Source organism: Homarus americanus, unplaced genomic scaffold (genome assembly GCF_018991925.1).
Source record: "Homarus americanus isolate GMGI-L3 unplaced genomic scaffold, GMGI_Hamer_2.0 scaffold40248, whole genome shotgun sequence".
Taxonomy (NCBI): domain Eukaryota; kingdom Metazoa; phylum Arthropoda; class Malacostraca; order Decapoda; family Nephropidae; genus Homarus; species Homarus americanus.
In genome coordinates, this window is record NW_024712526.1 from 8501660 (window position 1) to 8522857 (window position 21198).

At 45.1% G+C, this 21198-nt stretch overlaps 2 protein-coding genes across 2 annotated transcripts in view; one reads left to right on the forward strand and one right to left on the reverse strand.

Moving 5' to 3' along the window:
* Window positions 1-21198, forward strand: part of LOC121863603 (serine-rich adhesin for platelets-like) — a 189137-nt gene that overhangs the window by 137007 nt on the left and 30932 nt on the right. The window contains exon 19 of the mRNA XM_042362334.1: window positions 9818-10051. Coding sequence (XP_042218268.1) covers window positions 9818-10051 — 234 coding nt within the window. The remainder of the gene's footprint in view (window positions 1-9817; window positions 10052-21198) is intronic.
* Window positions 18879-20610, reverse strand: LOC121862142 (cuticle protein CP14.6-like). The gene is made up of 4 exons (XM_042360194.1): window positions 20388-20610; window positions 19911-20027; window positions 19650-19789; window positions 18879-19496 (listed from the first exon to the last, which is right to left on the reverse strand). The coding sequence occupies exons 1-4, from the start codon at window positions 20391-20393 to the stop codon at window positions 19277-19279; spliced, it is 483 nt and encodes a 160-aa protein (XP_042216128.1). The 5' UTR covers window positions 20394-20610; the 3' UTR covers window positions 18879-19276.

A 21198-nucleotide genomic window follows, 5' to 3' on the forward strand; every position in this document is an offset into this window, starting at 1 on the left:
GTGCCAGTAATTAAGTTTATAGTGCTAGTATCTGCTTTAGTGCCAGTACCTGTTTATAGTGCCAGTACCTGTTTATAGTGCTAGTACCTGTTTAGTGCCAGTACCTGTTTATAGTGCTAGTACCTGTTTAGCGTGCCAGTACTCCGTTTATAGTGCCAGTACCTGTTTATAGTGCTAGTACCTGCTTAGTGCCAGTACCTGTTTATAGTGCCAGTACCTGTTTATAGTGCTAGTACCTGCTTAGGTGCCAGTACTCGTTTATAGTGCCAGTACCTGTTTATAGTGTTAGGTACCTGTTTAGTGCCAGCACCTGTTTATAGTGCCAGCAACGTTTATAGTGCTAGCACCGTTTAGTGCCAGCACCTGTTTATAGTGTGCCGCAATTTCCGTTTACAGTGCTAGTACCTGCTTAGTGCCAGTACCTGTTTATAGTGCTAGTACCTGTTTAGTGCCAGTACCTGTTTATAGTGCCAGTACCTGCTTATAGTGCTAGTACCTGTTTAGCGCCAGTACCTGGCTTTATAGTGCCAGTACCCGTTTATAGTGCTAGCACCCGTTTATGCCAGTACCTGTTTATAGTGGCTAGCAATTCGTTTAGTGCCAGCACCATTATAGTGCCAGTGCATTCGTTTATAGTGCTAGCACCGTTTAGTGCCAGTACCCGCTTAGTGCCAGTACCAGTATAGCGTCAGCATTTCGTTTATAAAGCAGACCTGTTTATAGTGTTAAACTATAGTCATCTGACGGCGATATTACTTACTACTACTACTACTACTACAAGGCTCGGGACCTGTTATACAAATATTATTTTAATGGTGATGAAATGCAAAGAGTGCTTCTGCAGAGAGAGAGAGAGAGAGAGAGACTCAGGTGTCAATAAATACCGGTGTTAGTGAAGCCCTGACGACCACTGTCATGGTACACACACACACACACACACCATTATCATATTTCATATCTACAGGGTCAGAACAGGTGTTGCCAAGTGGATAGGCACGCATAACCTAATATGGAAATTACGTTAGTTTGTAGTATAATTGTGATCGATTACTAGTTGTCACCTTAGTGGTCAAAAGAGTTAGAATATACTTAATGAAAGTAAAAGTGGGTAGGGAATGTTTATAAATATTATTAAAAATGGTTGTACCAGTTATTAAGTCATATTATACTTGTTAAGGAAATTACATATATTAGAAGGCAGAATAGTTTCGACATTGTGCAAACTGTTGGAAATGGGTGTGGACGAAAATAAATAAGTGATCGGTGAATGGTGGCAACAACGCAAAAGAAAATAAAGCGACTTGAATGGCAAATATCAAGGGTCTGGCCCCGGTATCAGCTGATGTGTGCTTTACATCGTCTCCATAGTAACCTCCCATGGCGGCCGTTAGCAGTCCCACACCCTGCCACTTGTTGGTGTTCGTTACTTCACTGCCTACTTCAGGCGACACCACGAAAACTATCCTGCGTGGAGGAGAAAGAGTTAGTGCATAGTACTGGTGGAGCCTAATGGTGGAGAGCAGTGACGAATAACGCGAGAAAAAACGGAGGTGAATTCAGTGGTTTGGGTGAGGGCATTTGTGGTGAACGCTGAGCACCGCCGGGCAGGAGTGAGAAGTCTGTGGTCCAAATAGAGGTGCGTCTCTGTGTGTGTGTGTGATCTGTTCTACGCCAACACACACACACACAATTAGGACAAATCAGCTGTTTTATATAAAGTTGTTGGTTAATATTGATTGTTTGTTTGGATGGTGTTAAACTATTATATGGATGCAGGAATTGTACGTACATTGCAAGGAGGGTGATGGAATAAAGGGTGGGTACTGGGTGAATAAAGAGGCACTGGTGGTGTGAGGGTGATGGAATAAAGGTGCAATTGGGTGGAATAAATAGTGGCACTAAGTGGCTTGGAGGGTGAACAAGAATTAAGGATGGGCACTGGGTGGAATAAATAGTGGCACTGGGCGGCTTGGAGGTGGAATAAGAATTAAGGATGGGGCACTGGGCAGCTTGAGGGTGGGATGAAAAATAAGGGTGGGGCACTGAGTGGTAAGAGGGTGGCAGTGGGCGGCACTATTCCCGGCCCTCCTCTCAGAGTCGATTGTTTCATGTCTGGGCTGAAGCTGACTTCAGACAGAATGAAGGGAGGGAGAGAGTGAGAAGGTGATTAGGGGAGGGTAGAGGAGGTGATTAGGGGGTGGGGAAGAGGTAGATTAGGGGAGGGTAGAGGAGGTAGATTAGGGGGGTAGAGGAGGTAGATTAGGGGGGAGGGAGGTAAGTTTAGGGGGGGTGGGGGAGGAGGTAGATTAGGGGGAGGGGTAGAGGAGGTAGATTAGGGGGGTGTAGAGGAGGTAGATTAGGGGGTAGAGGTAGATTAGGGGAGGGGTAGAGGAGGTAGATTAGGGGTGGGGTAGAGGAGGTAGATTAGGGGTGGGTAGAGGAGGTAGATTAGGGGAGGGTAGAGGAGGTAGATGGGGGTGGGTAGAGGAGGTAGATTAGGGGTGGGTAGAGGAGGTAGATTAGGGGAGGGGTAGAGAGGCAGATTAGGGGGGCAGGAGGTAGATTAGGGGTGGGGTAGAGGAGGAAGTTTAGGGGTGGGGTAGAGGAGGTAGATTAGGGGAGGTAGAGGGAGAGATTAGGGGTAGAGGAGGTAGATTAGGGGAGGGGTAGAGGAGGAGATTGGGGAGGGTGAGGAGGCAGATTAGGGGTGGGGTAGAGTAGGGGAGGGTGGAGAAGTATAGATTTAAGAATAGTACTTAGAGAGTAAGGGAGGTGAAGGGGGGTGTTGTGAGGGGGGGGGGAGGCTGAGGCGCAAGAAACAGGGATTATTACACACACACACACACACAGAAGGATATCGCTTTCAAACATAAAATATTAATGAGGTTCAAAATAAGGCATGTATAGTATTTTTGGTGAGGGGAACGTGTGTGTGTGTGTGTGTGTGTAAATAAATCGTTATCTATTGATTGATAAAACAAAGGCTGTGTCATTGGTTGATAAGTTGCCAAGGGACAGGAAATAGACATTCTGATTGGCTGATACACGAGGGATATTATCAGTTCCTCATTGGCTGATAAATATAAGGGGTTATTTTTACATGTCTCTACTATGCTGATCCAAAGACCCTGTGTGACCTGCGGACTCTAGGGTTTAGGCTAGAAGCCAGTTAAGAAATAGGTTTAGGCTGGTTGGGTTAGGAAGAAGAAGTTAGGTTGGTGTTCCTTTGCATTATTATTCAGAGATTAAATCGAACCCCGGTGTTTGAGCTTAATGTTGGATAGTTCACCACCATCCTGCCTCAAAGACTAAAACGACGATGATACTAATAATAAATAATAATAAGACTAAGAATCATTGATAACAATAGCGATAACAAACACAATAGTATTGAATAATAAATAACAATCATGGTGAGTTTATCCACTCTATCAAAGTGAACACATATCACACGTCACACATACAATGGCCACATGTCTGTCTGTTTAATAATAGGTTGTACACAGTTGGTCGCTCTGTATCGATCTGACCTCATTATGTATTTTGTATTATCGCGTATTTTGCATTGTTTATAATCTATTGTGAAGTAGTATTGGGCTTCCTGTATTGTATTTGTTTTATTTTGTGTATTTTCTTTTTTGCTGAATGCCTTTATTATTGTTTGTGTACTGTTGCTTACATGTGCTGGGGGTATTATGGCCACCAGAATAGGGGGTGCTGGGGGGGTGGGAATAGGGGAGAATGATGAATGGGGTGAAGGAGAGAGAGAGAGAGAGAGAGAGAGAGAGAGAGAGAGAGAGAGAGTAAACTAAATGCTGCCTTGCTTCATTTGTGTCTTTGTTAAGTTCCGTAAGTGAGGAACACATACACACATACATACATACATACACATACATGGCTATGTTATTACACATACATACATGTAACGTACTCTGGCCAACTGTTCAGTCAGTCGTCCAGTTACAACCAAGTGTTCCATTTAAGGTGTTGACCACTTGTGTATACCTGTGCAGTGTGTGTGTGTGGTGTGTGTGTGTGTGTGTGTGTGTGTGTGTGTGTAAGTGTGTGTGTGTGTGTGTGTGTGTGTGTGTGTGTGTGTGTGTGTGTGTGTGTGTGACATGGGGAGGAAAAGGCAGGGAAGGTGAAAGAAAGGTTTGGTATGTAGTGTATTCATTTCCTATCACCCTCCTTTATCAATCCCTCCTCCCTCCTCTCCCTTCTCCCATCCCCTCCCTCCCCCCTCAACACACAGGCAGGCAGGGCAGGACAGTAGGTTACGGTTATGGTGTCCCAGTTAGTCAGACACACCTTGTCATAGCGCGTGGTGGGTGGGAGGCTTCCGGTGGTCGTCATCGCAAGCTTCCACCGTCAACAAACCCATTTCCCGACCCTGGTGTCTGATCTTACTTAGCGTTCTCGAGGCAATGGAATAACTCGGGTCGTTTTTTGTGCCGTGGTTTATCTTAGGTTTCTGTGATTACTAGTGATATTTCCGTGGTTTGTGATTGATGTTATTGCAGTGACAGAAAATATATTTATGAAGGTTGTGTCAATAACAGTGATATATATATATATATATGTATCGTTGTATTGCAGTGCTGTATCGTGGGCAGATGTTAGTGTCGCAGTGATGTAAAGTGAAATTACATATGATTTAAAAAAAGATACATTAATTTGCATTTCTGTGATTATTTTGTATATCTGTGATTCAACGTACCTGTACTAGTGATATAATCGTATATTTCTGTGATTTTATGTTTTTTTTTCTGTGATTGCCTTTGTAAATGATATTATTTTATACGTCTATGACTCGCTATGATTATTATCTGTGGTCAGTGTTCGTTTAGTCGTGAAACTGCATCTTTTTTCCGTGATTTTTACTCGACTTATGATCAAACTCACTTTTGGCTCGTGATTATAGTATTAGTGTTAGTTGTGTGGTGTTGAAGGGGATTTGTTTACTTGTTTGGTGTTGAAGGGGATTTGTTTACTTGTTTGGTGTTGAAGGGGATTTGTTTACGTCTCTGATTATTCTTGTGTGCTTTGTCGGGCCCTGTGATTGCTAGCTGCTATTCTTAGTGCCAAGTCTCAATTCTCTCCCCTCTGTCCGTGGCATCCAGCTGGGGGGGGCGATATGATGTAAATGTTGACCTTTTCATGTGTTTTAAGTATGTACGTCGGTGTCGGTTCATGGTGGCAACGACTATACAAACTGAGAGAGAGAGAGAGAGAGAGAGAGAGAGAGGGTGTGGGTTGAGGTGAGTCACTCCACAGGTGTTCTGGGGGGAGGGGTGAGGGAAGGAAGGATGGAATGTGATAGAGGGAGAGAGAAGCAGTGCCAAGCATAAGCCCAGACTAAGGGGCCGGGCAAGTGTTGTTGTATGCTTATGTGCCCAACACTTGCCCGGCGGTCAAGCTAATATTTTTTGGTGAATAACTAGACGGGAATTTGTAATTTGTCAGGCGTACAGTAGCTAAAACAACTATCTGTGCAGGTGGGGGTCGATATGCTCCGAAATATTACGTGTGACTAGTGACAGCCCTCATATACCAAAATTTATCGTCCATGGTCTCATATTGTTTCCCTAAAAGTATGCACAGATAGTTGTTTTAGCTACTGTACCCGTTAACCAGGGGGGTCCGTCATCAGTGTACCAGGATTAGTGACTTACTGTGTGTCAGGTGCAGGCAATTTACCTATACATTAAACCCCCAACCAACCTCTGGTATGTCAGTGTCAACTTGTCAACGGAACCAGCAAGCTGAGAGGTCTTAGACGTGAGGTGACAGTAGTTATGACATCACATTACAAGTGTTACCGCCAATGAGTGACGGGACACAGGTGATCTATGAGTTGATAAACACAAATGTGAATGTTTTTTTATTTTTTTTATTTAACTTTTCTCGTAAAAAAATCCGGCCATGCAAATTACCTTCGAAAAATTGTCAGAGTAAGAAAGATATTCAGGGAAGTATATGTCAAAGGTCACTTCGCCGGGACGAGTCACCCATGATCTGTAGAGCCTCAGAGAAAGTACCTTAACTCTTTTTTGTTTATTTCATCATAATATTTTCTCTCGCCTCTCCTTCCCTCACTCACCCACCACAACATTTAATGGCAGCAGTTAAGTGTATATTTCAAGGTCGTGTGTGTGTGTGTGTGTGTGTGTGTGTGTGTGTGTCCAAGGTTATATGATATATTTTAGCACACACACATATACCTTTGGACACACACACACCTACCACACACACACACACACACACACACACACACACACACACACACACTCTGATACACTATTACGAAGACCATAATTACGCTCTGCCAATCTTCCGGTCACTCTGATTACAAGATTGTAAGGATTGATTAGACGGTTGTGGATGTTGCGTGTGTGAGGTCACGCGCGTGTGGCTGACCTGACTTGATCTCCCCAAACCCAGATGACCCCTGGCACTGATGGCCTTTTTTTTTTAAATTATTTATTGGGCACTCCCCTACATCCTGTGTAAGGTGAAGCGCAGAAGCATTTACAGCGCCCAACAGGGAAGCATGCGGAGTTCATGCTTGCCTTTATGTCAATGGTTTTTGTCATCAAGTTATTGGAAGCTCCAACAACTTTCCCTGAATACGAATTCGCAACTTTCAATTTACACCAGGTACCTACTTTACTGCTAGGTGAACAGGGATTAAAGGGGGCTAGGAAGTAAGTCCAAACAACTTCCACCGGCCCGGGAATCGAACCCGTGACATCTCGCTTGCGAGGCAAGAGCGTACCACCGGCGCCCCCTTGATGGCCTTACGAGTGTGACCTTCCTGTGACTCTGACCCCAAATAACCTTACCTATGTGGCCTACCTTTGACCTATGATCTCTCACTTATCCGGAATATCAACGACTTTCCGGATAACATATACCTCAGCCGGTTACACAAACCTGTATCTGCCGGCCAATCTGAAATCTTACAACCGGATTGTCTTACAGTCCCACTCCACCCCCCCCCCTCCTGGCCGGATGTGATTGATTTAGGTCCGGATATTGATTTATTGTAAAGTGTACATATCGACCGGATGTAGGGTTGTTAGGGTGTGACTGATGGTGATTGGTGTAATTTTGTCTCCCTCTGTGTTATTGGTCGGGATGAGTCGGATGGTCGGGTCGGATGGTCGGGTCGTATGTAGGGGGGGAGGATGGCGTGTCCCGTGACGATTAAATGCTCTAATCTAACCTAATCTCCACGTGAACCCCACCCCCCCCTAAAACAATACATTAAATCCACTTGCATTTATTATTATTGTTTACATGTCTATATTTACCATTTACAAGTGAAATATAACTGAAACAAGGAATGCTTTGAGTGAAACATGACTGAAACGAAGAATGAAATTGCTCCATGAAATACGGAACAGTGAATGAAACTATTGTGAAACTTGATGAAACTGAAATGAACCATTATGAAACAAAACTGAAATGAACCTTTTATGAAAAAAAAACACTGAACCCTTTATGAAACAAAACTGAACCATGATTGAAACTGCTTCATGAAACACTGACTGAAGTACCATTGTAAAACTCAGGTACAAAGAGTCGAATCCCATATAGAACATCATTGTGAAACGCTAAATAAACCTTTTCTATGACCTTGTTAAATGAAGCCTTAAAGTTAATAGGTGGTAAGTGAAGCTTGGTTAGTATATGAGGAGCTTCGAATCCTTTGTGAAGCCTCGAGCACTGTATTAGCCATAAATGGGTCTTGATGAAGCCTACGGTGAGGTCTAGGACTCAAGTGTAGCCTGAGATATGTGTTGGTGAACCTTTGATGAAGCCTCAGAAGAGTTATAGCACTTTTTGAAGCCCCCAGGAGAAGCTGAAGGTTCCAGTGAAGCCTAGGAAGAGTGTAGGGGAGCTCTCATGAAGCCTATAGTGGTTTTAAACCCTACTGAAGCCTCTATAGAGATTTTTTACTCCATAATGAAGCCTAGGACTATGTGAAGCACTCTGGGAAGCTTAGTGTAGAAAAGTAGGAAGCTTTAATAGGAACAAGCTTCAAGTCAACTTCTGTAAAATCGGCAGGGAAGCTTCTGGAATTACATTGAAGCCCCTGGAAACCCCCCTAAGCCTTGATAAATCCGATAAAAAGATTAATGGAAACCTCGTAAATCCCTACACTGAAACCCCCCCTCCAAAGCCTTCGTCAAATCTACAGTGAAGCCTCAGGAAAAGAAGCCCTAGTTTGTATTGAAGCCTCCATCCAGACCAGCTCGTAGGCGTGGGGACCTCAACCTGGGGGCGGCCTGGGCGTGTCAGATGCGACCCTGCTATGTGGAGTGATGGGCGTGGCGGTGGCGTGGGCGGAGGGGGTGGTGCAGGCGTGGGTGGTAGGGGGGAGCGCCTCCGGTTGACCATCACTACCCTAGTGCTCGGTGGCCCACGTGAGTCTACAGGTGTGTGAGGACAGGTGTTTTGTGAGCCTTAACACACCTGTTTTGAGAGTCTTGGCACATCTGTTTTGTGAGCCTCAACACACCTGTTTTGAGAGTCTTGGCACATCTGTTTTGTGAGCCTTAACACCTTTTTTGATAGTCTTTACACACCTGTTTTATGAGTCTTGGTACACCTGTTAGTGAATTGTTGCACCTATGTTTGTCTGTGTATGTGTTGCTCTTATACCCCACCATGAGTGTACAGAAAGCATATATAGAGTTATCCTCGTCTGTCTGTCTCTGTCTGTGGCGGGGGAATTGAGAGAAAGTGACAGGGAAGAAAGTAGATAGTAAAAACAGTAATTAAATAAAAAGGAAAGTAACAGTAGTAGTAACCAGTAGTAGTAGTAGTAGTAGTGTATTGTAAATGTTAGTGAATTTTTGTGTACAATGTGTGTAAAAATGTTGCTGTAATGTTAGTTTTTTACACTTATTTACTAGTGTTTGGATGTTGTTGGTGTTAACTAAACATTATCTTATTATTATTGATGTTAATTGACCATCAGCTTAAAAATTTAACCACATAACTGACTTCATTAATGTATCAATCTCTGACGTCATTAATGTATCTATCTCTGACGTTACTAATGTATCTTATGTATGACGTCACTAATGTACCCTATTCTTGACGTCACTAATGAATTTTACCTCACTTATGACGTCACGAATATATCTTCACACACCTGCCTCATTAATATGCCCGGCACCTGTTCAGCTAGAGGTCAGCTTAACCCCCTTCACACACACACACACCTGTTTCCTCTGTAATCTACCTGGCCTGGCCTGGCCTACGTGTTAGTTACCGTAATGTAACCTAACCTAACCCAACCTGTTCGTCACATAAGTTAATCTAGCCTAATATAATCTAACCTATCTTATCCTTACCTAAGCTAACCAACCTCTAACTTATCGTAACCTACCTTGAATCCAATCTAACTTACCCATAACCTAATCTAACCTTAATTAAACCAAATCTAGCCGTAATCTAACCCAATCTCTCCCTAATTAACCCACTGCTCTCTCATACCCGCTAGTTTGTCAAAGGTTTGTGTCTGACCTTTTGACGCTAAACACATAACAGATCTGTGTTGTGTTGAATGTGTATGACAAGGAGGAACACCGTGAAGGGATTTCTGTTCGTCTAATTATCCCGCCGACACACACGACAATGACTGCTCTACTTGGGTGATACTGCAGGCATTGTCGTCTCCTTAGTGAACACCTAACAGCTATCGCTATGTGAAGTGTTAGTGGAACATTTTCTCAAGTGACCCCCAACCTCTCCCCCAACAACCATCACAACTAATAACTCTCCCTGTGTTTCTGTCATCCGCCAGAGCCGTCACTACGCAGCGTGGTGGTGGAGGAGAGCGTGAGTGATTCCCTGGTCGAGCGGTTCCTTCAGTGTCCTGGTGGAGGTGGAGGGTGCGAGCGACGCCTCCACTCTATCACCCTGCTGAAGAAGGAAGGCTCCCTGGGGGTCATGATAGCCGAGGGTGCTGACCGGGGGCTCTACATCCAGGCCGTGTCACCGGGGGGTCCTGCTGCCCTGGAGGGATCGCTGAAGCCTGGTGAGTATCCGAGTGGGGCCCTGTGTGTGTGTGTGTGTGTGTGTATACTTCGTCAGTAAAATATTTGTTTACACACGCACACACAGTTTAGTCGTCCGTCTGGCTGGCGCTCACCTGGCCATAGTGTTGTTATTGACCGAGGGTGATGGACGGAAGGAGAGGTGAGTGACCCGTCCATCCCCTGTCTATAGCTGCTGCGGGTTCCTGTACATAATAGACAGGTTATGAGAGAGAGAGAGAGATTGGCGATAATGGTGATGGCTGAGGATGGTGATACAAATACAAGTATAGATGCAGTTTATAAAGAGAAAAATACAGGTACAGTACGATACAGGAAACTCTTCCATGAGTAGACACTGTTCATGTCACCTTAACCATATACTCGTTAAGTTAGCCAGTCAGTCCTAGAAACATTGGCCACAGGTGAATATTAGCTGATTGAACAGGTGTACCAGCAATCACAAAGGGACATTAACCTAACTTAAACAACCTTACGTAACCTTAACCTGGCCTAAACCTAGTCTTTAATGAACCACTAATTTTAATAGGTTTAGTTAGATGTGGTCAAGGGCCTATTACAATTGAGATAATCTTCTGGTTAAAAGGTTATAGTTAATGGCCTGGTTAAGGGGTTAATTTTGAATGGCCTAGTTAAGGGGTTAATTTTAATGGCCTGGTTAAGGGGTTAAGCTGCTTGTTGTTGTGTTGGTTTTAAAGGTTACAGCTGGTTCGGGGTATTTGTAGCCGGCTGGAGTCACGGTCGTTGTATCCGGCTGCTGTGGTGGTGGTGGTGATTGGGTTTGTGGTTGCTGTGGTGTTGGTTGGGTTTGTGGTTGCTGTGGTGGTGGTTGGGTTTGTGGTTGCTGTGGTGTTGGTTGGGTTTGTGGTTGCTGTGGTGTTGGTTGGGTGTACGTTTGCTGTGGTGGTGGCGGTGGTTGGGTGTACATTTGCTGTGGTTGTGGATGCTGTGGTTGAGTCTGTGGTTGTTGTGGTTGTAGTAGAGTTGAGAGCAACAACGTGTGGGCATTAGCCAACTGTGCAGTGTTGGGACCATCGCCACCGTGATCAGTGTGTTGTGGTAACTGTGGTGGAGGAGGAGGTCGTGTCTGTGGTAACTGTGGTGGAGGAGGAGGTCGTGTCTGTGGTAACTGTGGTGGAGGAGGAGGTCGTGTCTGTGGTAACTGTGGTGGAGGAGGAGGTCGTGTCTGTGGTAACTGTGGTGGAGGAGGAGGTCGTGTCTGTGGTAACTGTGGTGGAGGAGGAGGTCGTGTCTGTGGTAACTGTGGTGGAGGAGGAGGTCGTGTCTGTGGTAACTGTGGTGGAGGAGGAGGTCGTGTCTGTGGTAACTGTGGTGGAGGAGGAGGTCGTGTCTGTGGTAGCTGTGGTGGGGGAGGAGGTCGTGTCTGTAGTGTGGTGGAGGGAGGAGTAGGAGGTCGTGCTGTGGTAACTTTGTGGTGGAGCAGGAGGTCGTGCCTGTGGTAACTGTGGTGGAGGAGGAGGTCGTGTCTGTGGTAACTGTGGTGGAGGAGGAGGTCGTGTCTGTGGTAACTGTGGTGGAGGAGGAGGTCGTGTCTGTGGTAACTGTGGTGGAGGAGGAGGTCGTGTCTGTGGTAACTGTGGTGGAGGAGGAGGTCGTGTCTGTGGTAACTGTGGTGGAGGAGGAGGTCGTGTCTGTGGTAACTGTGGTGGAGGAGGAGGTCGTGTCTGTGGTAACTGTGGTGGAGGAGGAGGTCGTGTCTGTGGTAACTGTGGTGGAGGAGGAGGTCGTGTCTGTGAAAGCTGGATTTGTTGCTGTGATTGCGTGAGGATTTGGGTGTGGGCGGCCTGGGCGTCCAGAGACTGTTGTTGGGCGTGGGCGGCCTGGGCGTCCAGAGACTGTTGTTGGGCGTGGGCGGCCTGGGCGTCCAGAGACTGTTGTTGGGCGTGGGCGGCCTGGGCGTCCAGAGACTGTTGTTGGGCCTGGGCGGCCTGGGCGTGGGCGTCGTGGGTGTACTGGAGTAGCTGCTCTCGCGTGACCTCCACTACGTATGGTTCAGCTCCTGGGAGACTCGCCTGTAGAAGGAGTAGTGACCTTATATATCGACCAGGGTGAATGTTTATGTTACCGCAGCATCATTGTCCTCACAGTAGGACACCTCGTACATCAACCAGTAAGGACACTGTTGTTGTTAATGATGTTGATGTTGTTGATGTTGTTGTTGTTGATGTTGTTGTTGTTGATGTTGATGTTGTTGATGTTATTGTTGATGTTGTTGTTGTTGATGTTGTTGTTGTTGATGTTGTTGATGTTGTTGTTGTTGATGTTGATGATGTTATTGTTGATGTTGTTGTTGTTGATGTTGTTGTTGCAGCAATTCAAACATTCATACAAAATCTACGAAAATTTGTAGGGTGGTGTGTACATTTTTCTGAGACAATTTAAAAGCCAATGGTTACCTGAATGACCTTGTGTTCTCTGATTGGTGTCGATATGTAACGAGTTTTGTATTTCTATATGATTGCCATTGGTATATGATATATTGTCGTACCTGAGTGTTTTATGTGTTATCTGATTGTCATTGAGTTACCTGGTGGGCTGGGCATGGTGTTACCTGTCTTAAGTGCCGTGTTTACCTGTCTTAAGTGCCGTTTTTACATGTCTTAAGTGCCGTGTTTACCTGTCTAGTGCCGTTTTTACATGTCTTAAGTGCCGTGTTTACCTGTCTAGTGCCGTGTTTACCTGGTAGATGGCGCTGTTCTCCCCTACATCCAGGAAGGCGTCAGGTGGTTGGCCGCTCTCAGTTACCTGGGCTTTGTATCCCCAGTCATCTACCATGTACCTGTGTTGATGATGATGATGAGGGCGAGGATGATAGTGATGAGGATGATGGTGAGGATTATTGTCATTATTATTATTATTATTATTATTATTATTATTATTATTATTATTATTATTATTATTATCAGCAACCATAATTACATTTTAGTTTGGGAAGGAAAGTCAAGAAGTTACACACACACACACACACACACACCTGACAGTCATGTAGACACCGTCAGGCCGCAGGTAAGAGTAACTACCCAGCAGGGGACCGTCCAGGGGCTGCTGTTCCTCCCTCTTGCTGTAGACTGAGGACAGCCCACTCATGATGCTGTAGTTGAACTCGTACTCCATCTGTAGTGTGTGGGAGACTGCGTTGGTTAGGTGTGATTATGGTGTAGAAACCTAACCTAAAATAAAATAACATCAACCTAATCCAACTTAACGCTAACCTAACCAAACCTAATCTAACCTAACCAATCCCAATCTAACCTAACCAATCCCAATCTAACCTAACCAAACCCAACTCTAACCTAACCAAACCCAACTCTAACCTAACCTAACCAAACCCAACTCTAACCTAACCAAACCCAATCTAACCTAACCAAACCAATCTAACCTAACCAAACCTAATCTAACCTAACCAATCCCAACTCTAACCTAACCAAACACAACTCTAACCTAACCTAACCAAACCCAACTCTAACCTAACCCCTTAGACCCAACTCTAACTAACCAAACCTGATCTAACCTAACCCTAACACACACAGGAATAACATGAGGTAGAGTGAGGTACTGACACACTAATATTATTATTGTTATTAAATTTAGGAAGGGTTTTGAAGGATTACTAAGCACATGTGTAGATTCGTGTGTGTGTGTGTGTGTGTGTGTAAGGCGAAAATAACATATGTGTAGAGTGTGAATTACGCTGGTGTGTGCTTACCTCTGTTTTACACACACACACACACACACACACACACACACACGGGGAGAGATACACAGTGATGATAATTAGGTAGACAGAAGGAGAGAGAGTGAGAGAGAGACTTAATTCGAGGGATAGTGATGTACAACCCTTGATAAACACGTGTGGTTTGTCAGGTGTGTGTGGACAGGTGTGTGAGGGCAGGTGTGTCGTGGCTGTAAGTGTGTGCAGGTGTGCCGGAAGTAGACAGGTGAGGAAACGGTGGGGGGAGTGTCAGTGTACAAACCTAAGGGGAGGGGGGGGGTGGGGGAGGGTACGTGGCATTACACTTGTAGGGTATCCCCCTCCCCCCCCCTCTCTCTCTCTCTCGTAATTCTCGCCCGCCAAAGGGATGAATTTGGCTACTAAACCTGTAATACTCTCGTGGTTATAGGGCTTCCGTGTGGCTACTTTCTCGCTAACTCACAGTTTGGGGTTCACTCAGAGTTACGGATCCTCTGTGCTGTACTGGCTCTGACCCTTGTGAATCATTAGTGGTTTGTTTCAGTGATTCGAAACCCTTTGAGGACGATGGTTTTAGTAAGATGGTGATGGCTTAACACCGTCGTTGTTAAAGGGTTGAATCGTCGTCCTCAAAGGGTTAAATCGTCGTCCTTAAAGGGTTAAATACATAAACAACCACATATCATCAGTTACTCACAGGTGACGAACTGGTGGGCGTGGGCGGTGATGGTGGCGGGGGCAGGAGGGGTACAGGACGAACAGGTGAGGGGGGCCGGGGTAAGCCAATCACGGTCCCAACTCCTGTGGAAGCAGAGGCGTCGGTGTTGATGGGTGGCTGATGAACACCTGTAATAAGAGAGGTATTGTGGCCAGGGTTCGAATCCATGTCAGACTAGGTTAGCGTTAGGTAAGGTTAGCATTGGGTTAGATTAGGATAGGTAAGCATTGGGTTAGGTTAGGGTGGTTAATCTTAAGGTAAAATAAGCTGGGGTGGTTAAGCTGAGGTGGTTAATCGTCGCATAATCACACACAAAAGATGACAAGTAAACAAATTAAAAAGAATAAATAAAGTGAATCCAGGAATGTACTTACCGACAGGAGAGGGAAAGCCCTGTGGGGAGGGTGTGGGGACAGCGTGACAGACTCCCACACACAGTACCATCACCCACAGCAGGAGTAACGTCATCATCCACACCTGTAAAATTGTGTTCGTTGACATTTTGTTAGTAGCGTCAGGTAACGCGCGCGCGCGTGTGTGTGTGTGTGTGTGTGTGTGTGTGTGTGTGTGTGTGTGTGTGTGTGTGTGTGTGTGTGTATGGACATATAGACAGTGTACGTGTGATTATTTAAAGATACATATAGTCACACAGCTGATTGGGTAAATAAACTACAATACATACATACATACATACACACACACACAATGAGATACTTACAATAGTGATAGGTGGCAGTTATACCCCTCCACTGTAATACCGAAACAAACTCACTCAACCCAACACTGAAACTGGACTGGGACGAAACTTGAAACAGACTCTACGGCGTCTAACTGTCGACTAAAGGTCAGAGGTCAGCGCCTGGGTGGTTATATAGTCCCTGATTATCTGGAGGTTAGGTCATTATAGGTCAGGTGAGGTCACTTCCTTGTGTCCAACTTCATAAACAAGAATTGCCGGGAGGGGGATGTGTGTGTGTGTGTGTGTGTGTGTGTGTGTGTGTGTGTGTGTGTGTCACGTAACTTCTTCTTTGCACCATAATGAATAACAAACAAGTGCCCGGGGTGGGTGTGTGTCAGGTCAGGTCAATATAACTTGGTGATCTCGACCAATAATCTCAACAAAATTATATATGGTTTAACTTAAGGTAGACTTTCATTGTTGTTGTTTGTTTTGTTTTTGTTTTATGTCGTCTTGTTTTGATGACTGATTTAGGTAATAAATTAAAGGAATCAATTTAGGTTAGGTTTGGTTTGATTAGGTTAGGTTAGGAATCAATTACGTCTGTTTCTCGTATCTCCAGTTAAGGGAAAATATTTGACTTAGGAGACTTTTAAGAATGTCGACTACTGAACCTCTTATGTTTATCACTAATATCTCTCTTCATCTTCCTCTTAACCTTAATCCTCTTATTGTTATTATTATTATTATTTCTTCTTCTTTCTTTCTTTTCTTTGCTTCTTATTATTGTTTATTATTATTCCTACTCTCTCTCTCTCTCTCCTCAACCTTCTCTCAGTTCTCACTCTTATCTCCCCCCCTCCTCCTCCCCCACCTCCTCTTCCTTCCCCACCTCCTCTTCCTTCCCCACCTCCTCTTCCTTCCCCACCTCCTCTTCCTCCCCACCTCCTCTTCCTCCCCCACCTCCTCTTCCTCCCCCACCTCCTCTTCCTTCCCCACCTCCCTTCCTTCTCCACCTCCCTTCTTCCTCTTCCCCACCTCCTCTTTCCTCCCCCACTTCTCCTCTCCCCACCTCCCTTCCTTCCCCCACCTCCTCTTCCCTTCCCACCTCTTCCTTCCCTACCTCCTTCCTTCCCACCTCCCTCTCTCCTTCCCCACCTCCCTCCCTCTTTCCCCCTCTCCCCCCCCACCTCCCTCTTCCTTCCCTTCCCCACCCCCTCTTCCTCCCCCCAATCTCCCCTTTCCTCCCCACCTCCCTCTCCCCCCACCTCCTCTCCCCTTCCCCACCCTTCCTTCCCCACCTCCCTCTCTTCCTCCCCCACCTCTTCCCTCCCCCACCTCTCCTTCCCCCACCTCCCTCTTCTTCCCACCCCCTTCCCTTCCCCACCTCCTCCTTCCCCACCTCCTCTTCTCCCCACCTCTTCCTCCCCCACCTCCCTCTTCCTCCCCCACCCCTCTTCCCTCCCACCTCCTCTCCTTCCCCACCCTCCTCTTCCCTTCCCCACCTCCTCTTCCTCCCCCACCTCCCTCTCCTCCCCCCCCACCTCTTCCTTCCCCACCTCCTCCTCCTTCCCCACCCTCCTCTTCCCTCCCCCACCTCCTCTCTCTCCCCACCCTCCTCTCTTCCCTTCCCCACCCCTCCTCTTCTCTTTCCCACCTCCTCTCTTCCTTCCCCACCTCCCTCTTCCTCTTCCCACTCCTCTTCCTTCCCCCACCCTCCTCTCTCTTCCCACCTCCCTCTTCCTTCCTCTTCCCACCTCCCCTCTTCTCCACCTCCCCTCTTCTTCCTCCTCCCTCCCAAGTAATCGTCTTTGGTGTGGTGTGTGTCACTGTTCGTCTTGTTAGCTGTCACAACACTACCACCACATCTGTCTATGCGTATGGACGGTAAACTGTCTATCAGTTAGTTAGTCTGTCATTCAGGAAGTTCATTCATAGAGTTTGAATTACGCAGCTAAAACGTACGGTATATTTAAAAGAGTGTATTGTATCTGTAGGTAAGTTTGGGAGCCGTTTTGGTCAAGTTTTCAGTTGTTTGTCGATTTAGTGGAGTTATCCCTTGAATATCTCAGTTTTCTGTATTGGATTCTATGTTAGGTTTTCTCTGGTGAATGGCTGTGGTTTTTGTTTTGTGTTTGACGTCATTGGATTTATTTAGTTAGTTATGTCGTAATATACAAGTTTATGATTGTTCAGTAGGTATAGGAATAGTGGTGAGTAGTATAAGAGGATTTAGCTATGGAGAGTGGAGGAAAGCTCTCTCTCTCTCTCTCTCTCTCTCTCTCTCTGTCTCTCTGTGTGTGTTGAATTAACGTGTTATTTACCATTGCTTGTATACCAGCACTGTCTATGTATACGTACAATGTATACCTGTACTATTTATATACATGCTGAATTAGTATTTAATCTCGATAGGCTAATTACTGAACCAGGTGAAGAAAAGGTCTTAACAAGCGATGGTCCAAGTCTGTGTGTTTGTTTATCCGTTTGTTTTATTCCCAGGGAGAATTAAACACTCCCATGGCGGCTATAAATGTAAATGAATAAATAATGTGTTTTATTTCACCCATTGATCAAGGCATTACTCATAAAATTATAATAATAATAATAATCTTTCTTGTCACCAGTTTCACCTAGAGGGACAGGTGTAGACACTGATTGGATTGACGTCAGGTGAGGGTATTTGGTTAGGTTTGGTTTGGTTAGGTTTGGTTAGGTTAGCTTTAGGTTAGGTTTCGTTAGGTTTGGTTAGCGTTAAGTAAGGTTAGCGTTAGGTTAGGTTAAGGTTACGTTATGTTGTGGGTGGCCGGTAATAAAGTCACAGGAAAAAAGTCACAGAAAAAGTCACAATTTTGGCTAGGAAAAAAGTCACAGGAAAAAAAGTCACAATTAATTTATGGTGGCCGGTAATAAAGGTTAGGTTAGGTTAGGTTACCATCAGTTCTGCATATTCCTTTACTGAAACTGATTGACATATTAACCTTAAAAAATGTGAGAATTCGATAGTTAACTTTTCTTTTTTTCCTGTGACTTTTTTTCTGTGACTTTTTTACCTGTGACTTTTTTACCTGGATTCATGTTGTGTTATGTTACGTTATGTTGTGTTGTGTTATGTTTCTTGAGGTTAGCGTTTGGTTAGGTTAATCATTAAGTGAAATAAACCTGGAGTGAAGCTATTACAGGTGTTTCCTACTTAAATTACTCTAGGATCAACAGGTGAGAATTATTTACCTTAAAATATTTCTCATTTAGATAGACTGTGTGTAAGAGTTCTTGATTACTAAGACCCGGGGTTATTTACTGACTTGATTTTTGTTTGGTCTATAAATTTGAATTGTATATAGATACTGTTGAAGTGAGTCAGTGAGATCCTATGGTATTTATCAAGGCTACAGGAGTCTGGATGTGTGTGTACCTCAGTCCGACATGAGGTGAGGTGAGCTGGTTCCTCGGGAAACAGTAACTCAGGTGTCCCGTTCACTTTTACATCCCTGTATGTATTGCAGGCGGTTTAATCGTGAGGTAAAATAAGCTGTGGGTGTATAATCTTTAGGTAATCTCATTAATAAGTTTAAAATCAATCTGGTTTTCTAAGTATTATTAGAGTGCTAAAAAACTACATAACCTCAATGTTTAGTTAGAAGTAAGGGATTTGAAGCCTTGCACAGATGAGTTTAAACACTGGAGATATTTCACAGTTTATTGAGAAGTGGGTCTTGGTCTCCAACCCTCAGACAGGAGAAAACACATTAATTGATACGTGGAGAGTAAGATGAACGAGTATGCCCCGATATAACGAGCATGTCCCGATTTAACAAGTATGTCCACATTTAACGAGTATGTCCTGATTTAACAAGTATGTCTAGATTAAAGAAGGATTTTCGTGACATCTTCGGGAGCTGTGGCAGGTTGCTCTTGTTCTGTTGTGCTTCATTGGCCACCTGGTCAGCTAGAATATTGCTATGTTGCTGCATGTGGGCTTGAGTAGGTCTCTGCTGTGCTATGTTGCTGCATGTGGGCTTGAGTAGGTCTCTGCTGTGCTTGAGGGTGAAGTAGGACGCTTCTGTGTTGTGCTTGCCTTGAGGGGGGCGGGGGTATTAGTTAGGCCTCTGCTGTCCTAACTGTATCTGCTGGGCTTGCTGGGCGGCGGCCTGCTCGCGGTATCCCTTCAGCTGATCACCAGTGACCTCGATGACAAACTCCTCAGCGAAGGGGAGCAACACGGAATGCTTGGAGGTTCCTAACGGGTTTTTCTCGAAGTGGGGTGCTGGTTCCTCAATGATCTCAGGGTGGAAGCCATTTTTATCCGCTATGTACCTGTGTGTGTGGGGAAGATGTAGACGTGAAGTAGTATAATTATACCTGTGCTATCATACACAGAGGTGCTATTAAGGTCAAGATTATCATACACAGAGTCACATAAGGTCAGAATTATACAGAGGGTCACACAAGGTCAAAGGTCAAACTTACGTGACAGTGACGAGGACGCCATCGGGTCTGACGTAGGAGTATGACCCTTGCACGTTGCCCTGTTCGTCCCCTTGTCCCACCTGTGCAAACCTGACCCCTTCCACCTCGTCTGCGATGTTGAACTGGAATGTGTACGGGCGCTGTAGGGAGGAGAAGAGGGTGTGTTATTATTAGTCTCATAGCAGTTTTCGTATTGGAGTTCTGTCTTTCATATGTGTGTGTGTGTGTGTGCGTCCCCCCACACACATAGGTGACACTCACAGGAGGGAATGATTGTTCCAGGTTCGCTCCCACTTGTTGGCCGCCAAGTAGCTGGTCTATGCCCTGGGGAGCCGCCATCGCCACCGCCGCCATCACCGCCACCACCATAACCACTGCCTGTAACACACACGTCATTTGTTATTATTAATGTTGTTGTTGTAACGATTTCATAAATTAAAATGGCCGCCAAATCACCATTTTGAATAGGAACAAAAACCATTATTTAATTGATCAATAGCTCTTGGGGGTAACGACACAGACTAGTAACATGACGACACAAACTATTAAGCTAGCAGCATAAACTAGTAATCTGACAACACAAAATAGTTAATTGACAATAAGCTTACAACACAGACTAGTAAGCTGGCAACACAGACTAGTAAGCTGACATCACAAACTAGCAAGCTGACAACTCAGACTAATAAGCTGACAACACAGACCATATAGTGCTGTGGGAGGAACGTCATTACGACTCACCTTCATACTGTGGAGATTGGGAGTGTCGCCCTTAAAAGAGATGTTTGGTTGAAGATAGTGCTATGCGTCTGGCACAGGGGAGCAGGAGCAAGATAGGGCTTATGCTTTATGTTATGGGGAGCAAGATAGTGTTGTACTTAAGGGAGATTTTTTAAATAGGGGTGAAGATAGTGTTATGTTACAGGTGTTGTTAGTGCTGGTAGTCGCTCGCTCGCTCGCTTGCTTGCTTGCCTCTGACGGTGACACTGACACAACCATCTCATCCAACCCTTTATATACACCTCACTCTCTCTCCCTTTCCTCCTCACTCCCCCCTGTCTCTCTCCCCCTTCTCTCTGCCCCCCCTCCCCTCCTCCCCTAGGATGGCGTTACGGGGGTTACCAAGTCTTAGGGTCGCTGGACGAGTGATCAACCATTTGGATTTTGACCCTTGTGGCGGTCATTCTGAGGAGTTAGTTCAAGAAGGGTCTATGTCCATAATCTAACGATTAAGATCATAATATTAAAAACCTCTTTACTAATTAGGTCATTTAATTCACCTCCTTAACGATAATCACCACTAATTAATCACAGAATTTTACGATAATGACGTAAATAGATGAGAATTTACCTGAGAGTGAGGATAAGTAGGAACCTTAAGCCAAGTAAACAATGTGTTTTTGCTCGTAACAAGGCTAATAAAGTACTTGGGTTCATACAAAGGAGTGTTAGTTACAAGACTAGCGAGGTCATCCTAAAACTGTATCTTGCTCTTGTTAGACCACACCTGGATTACGCAGTTCAGTTCTGGTCACCGTATTACAGAATGGAT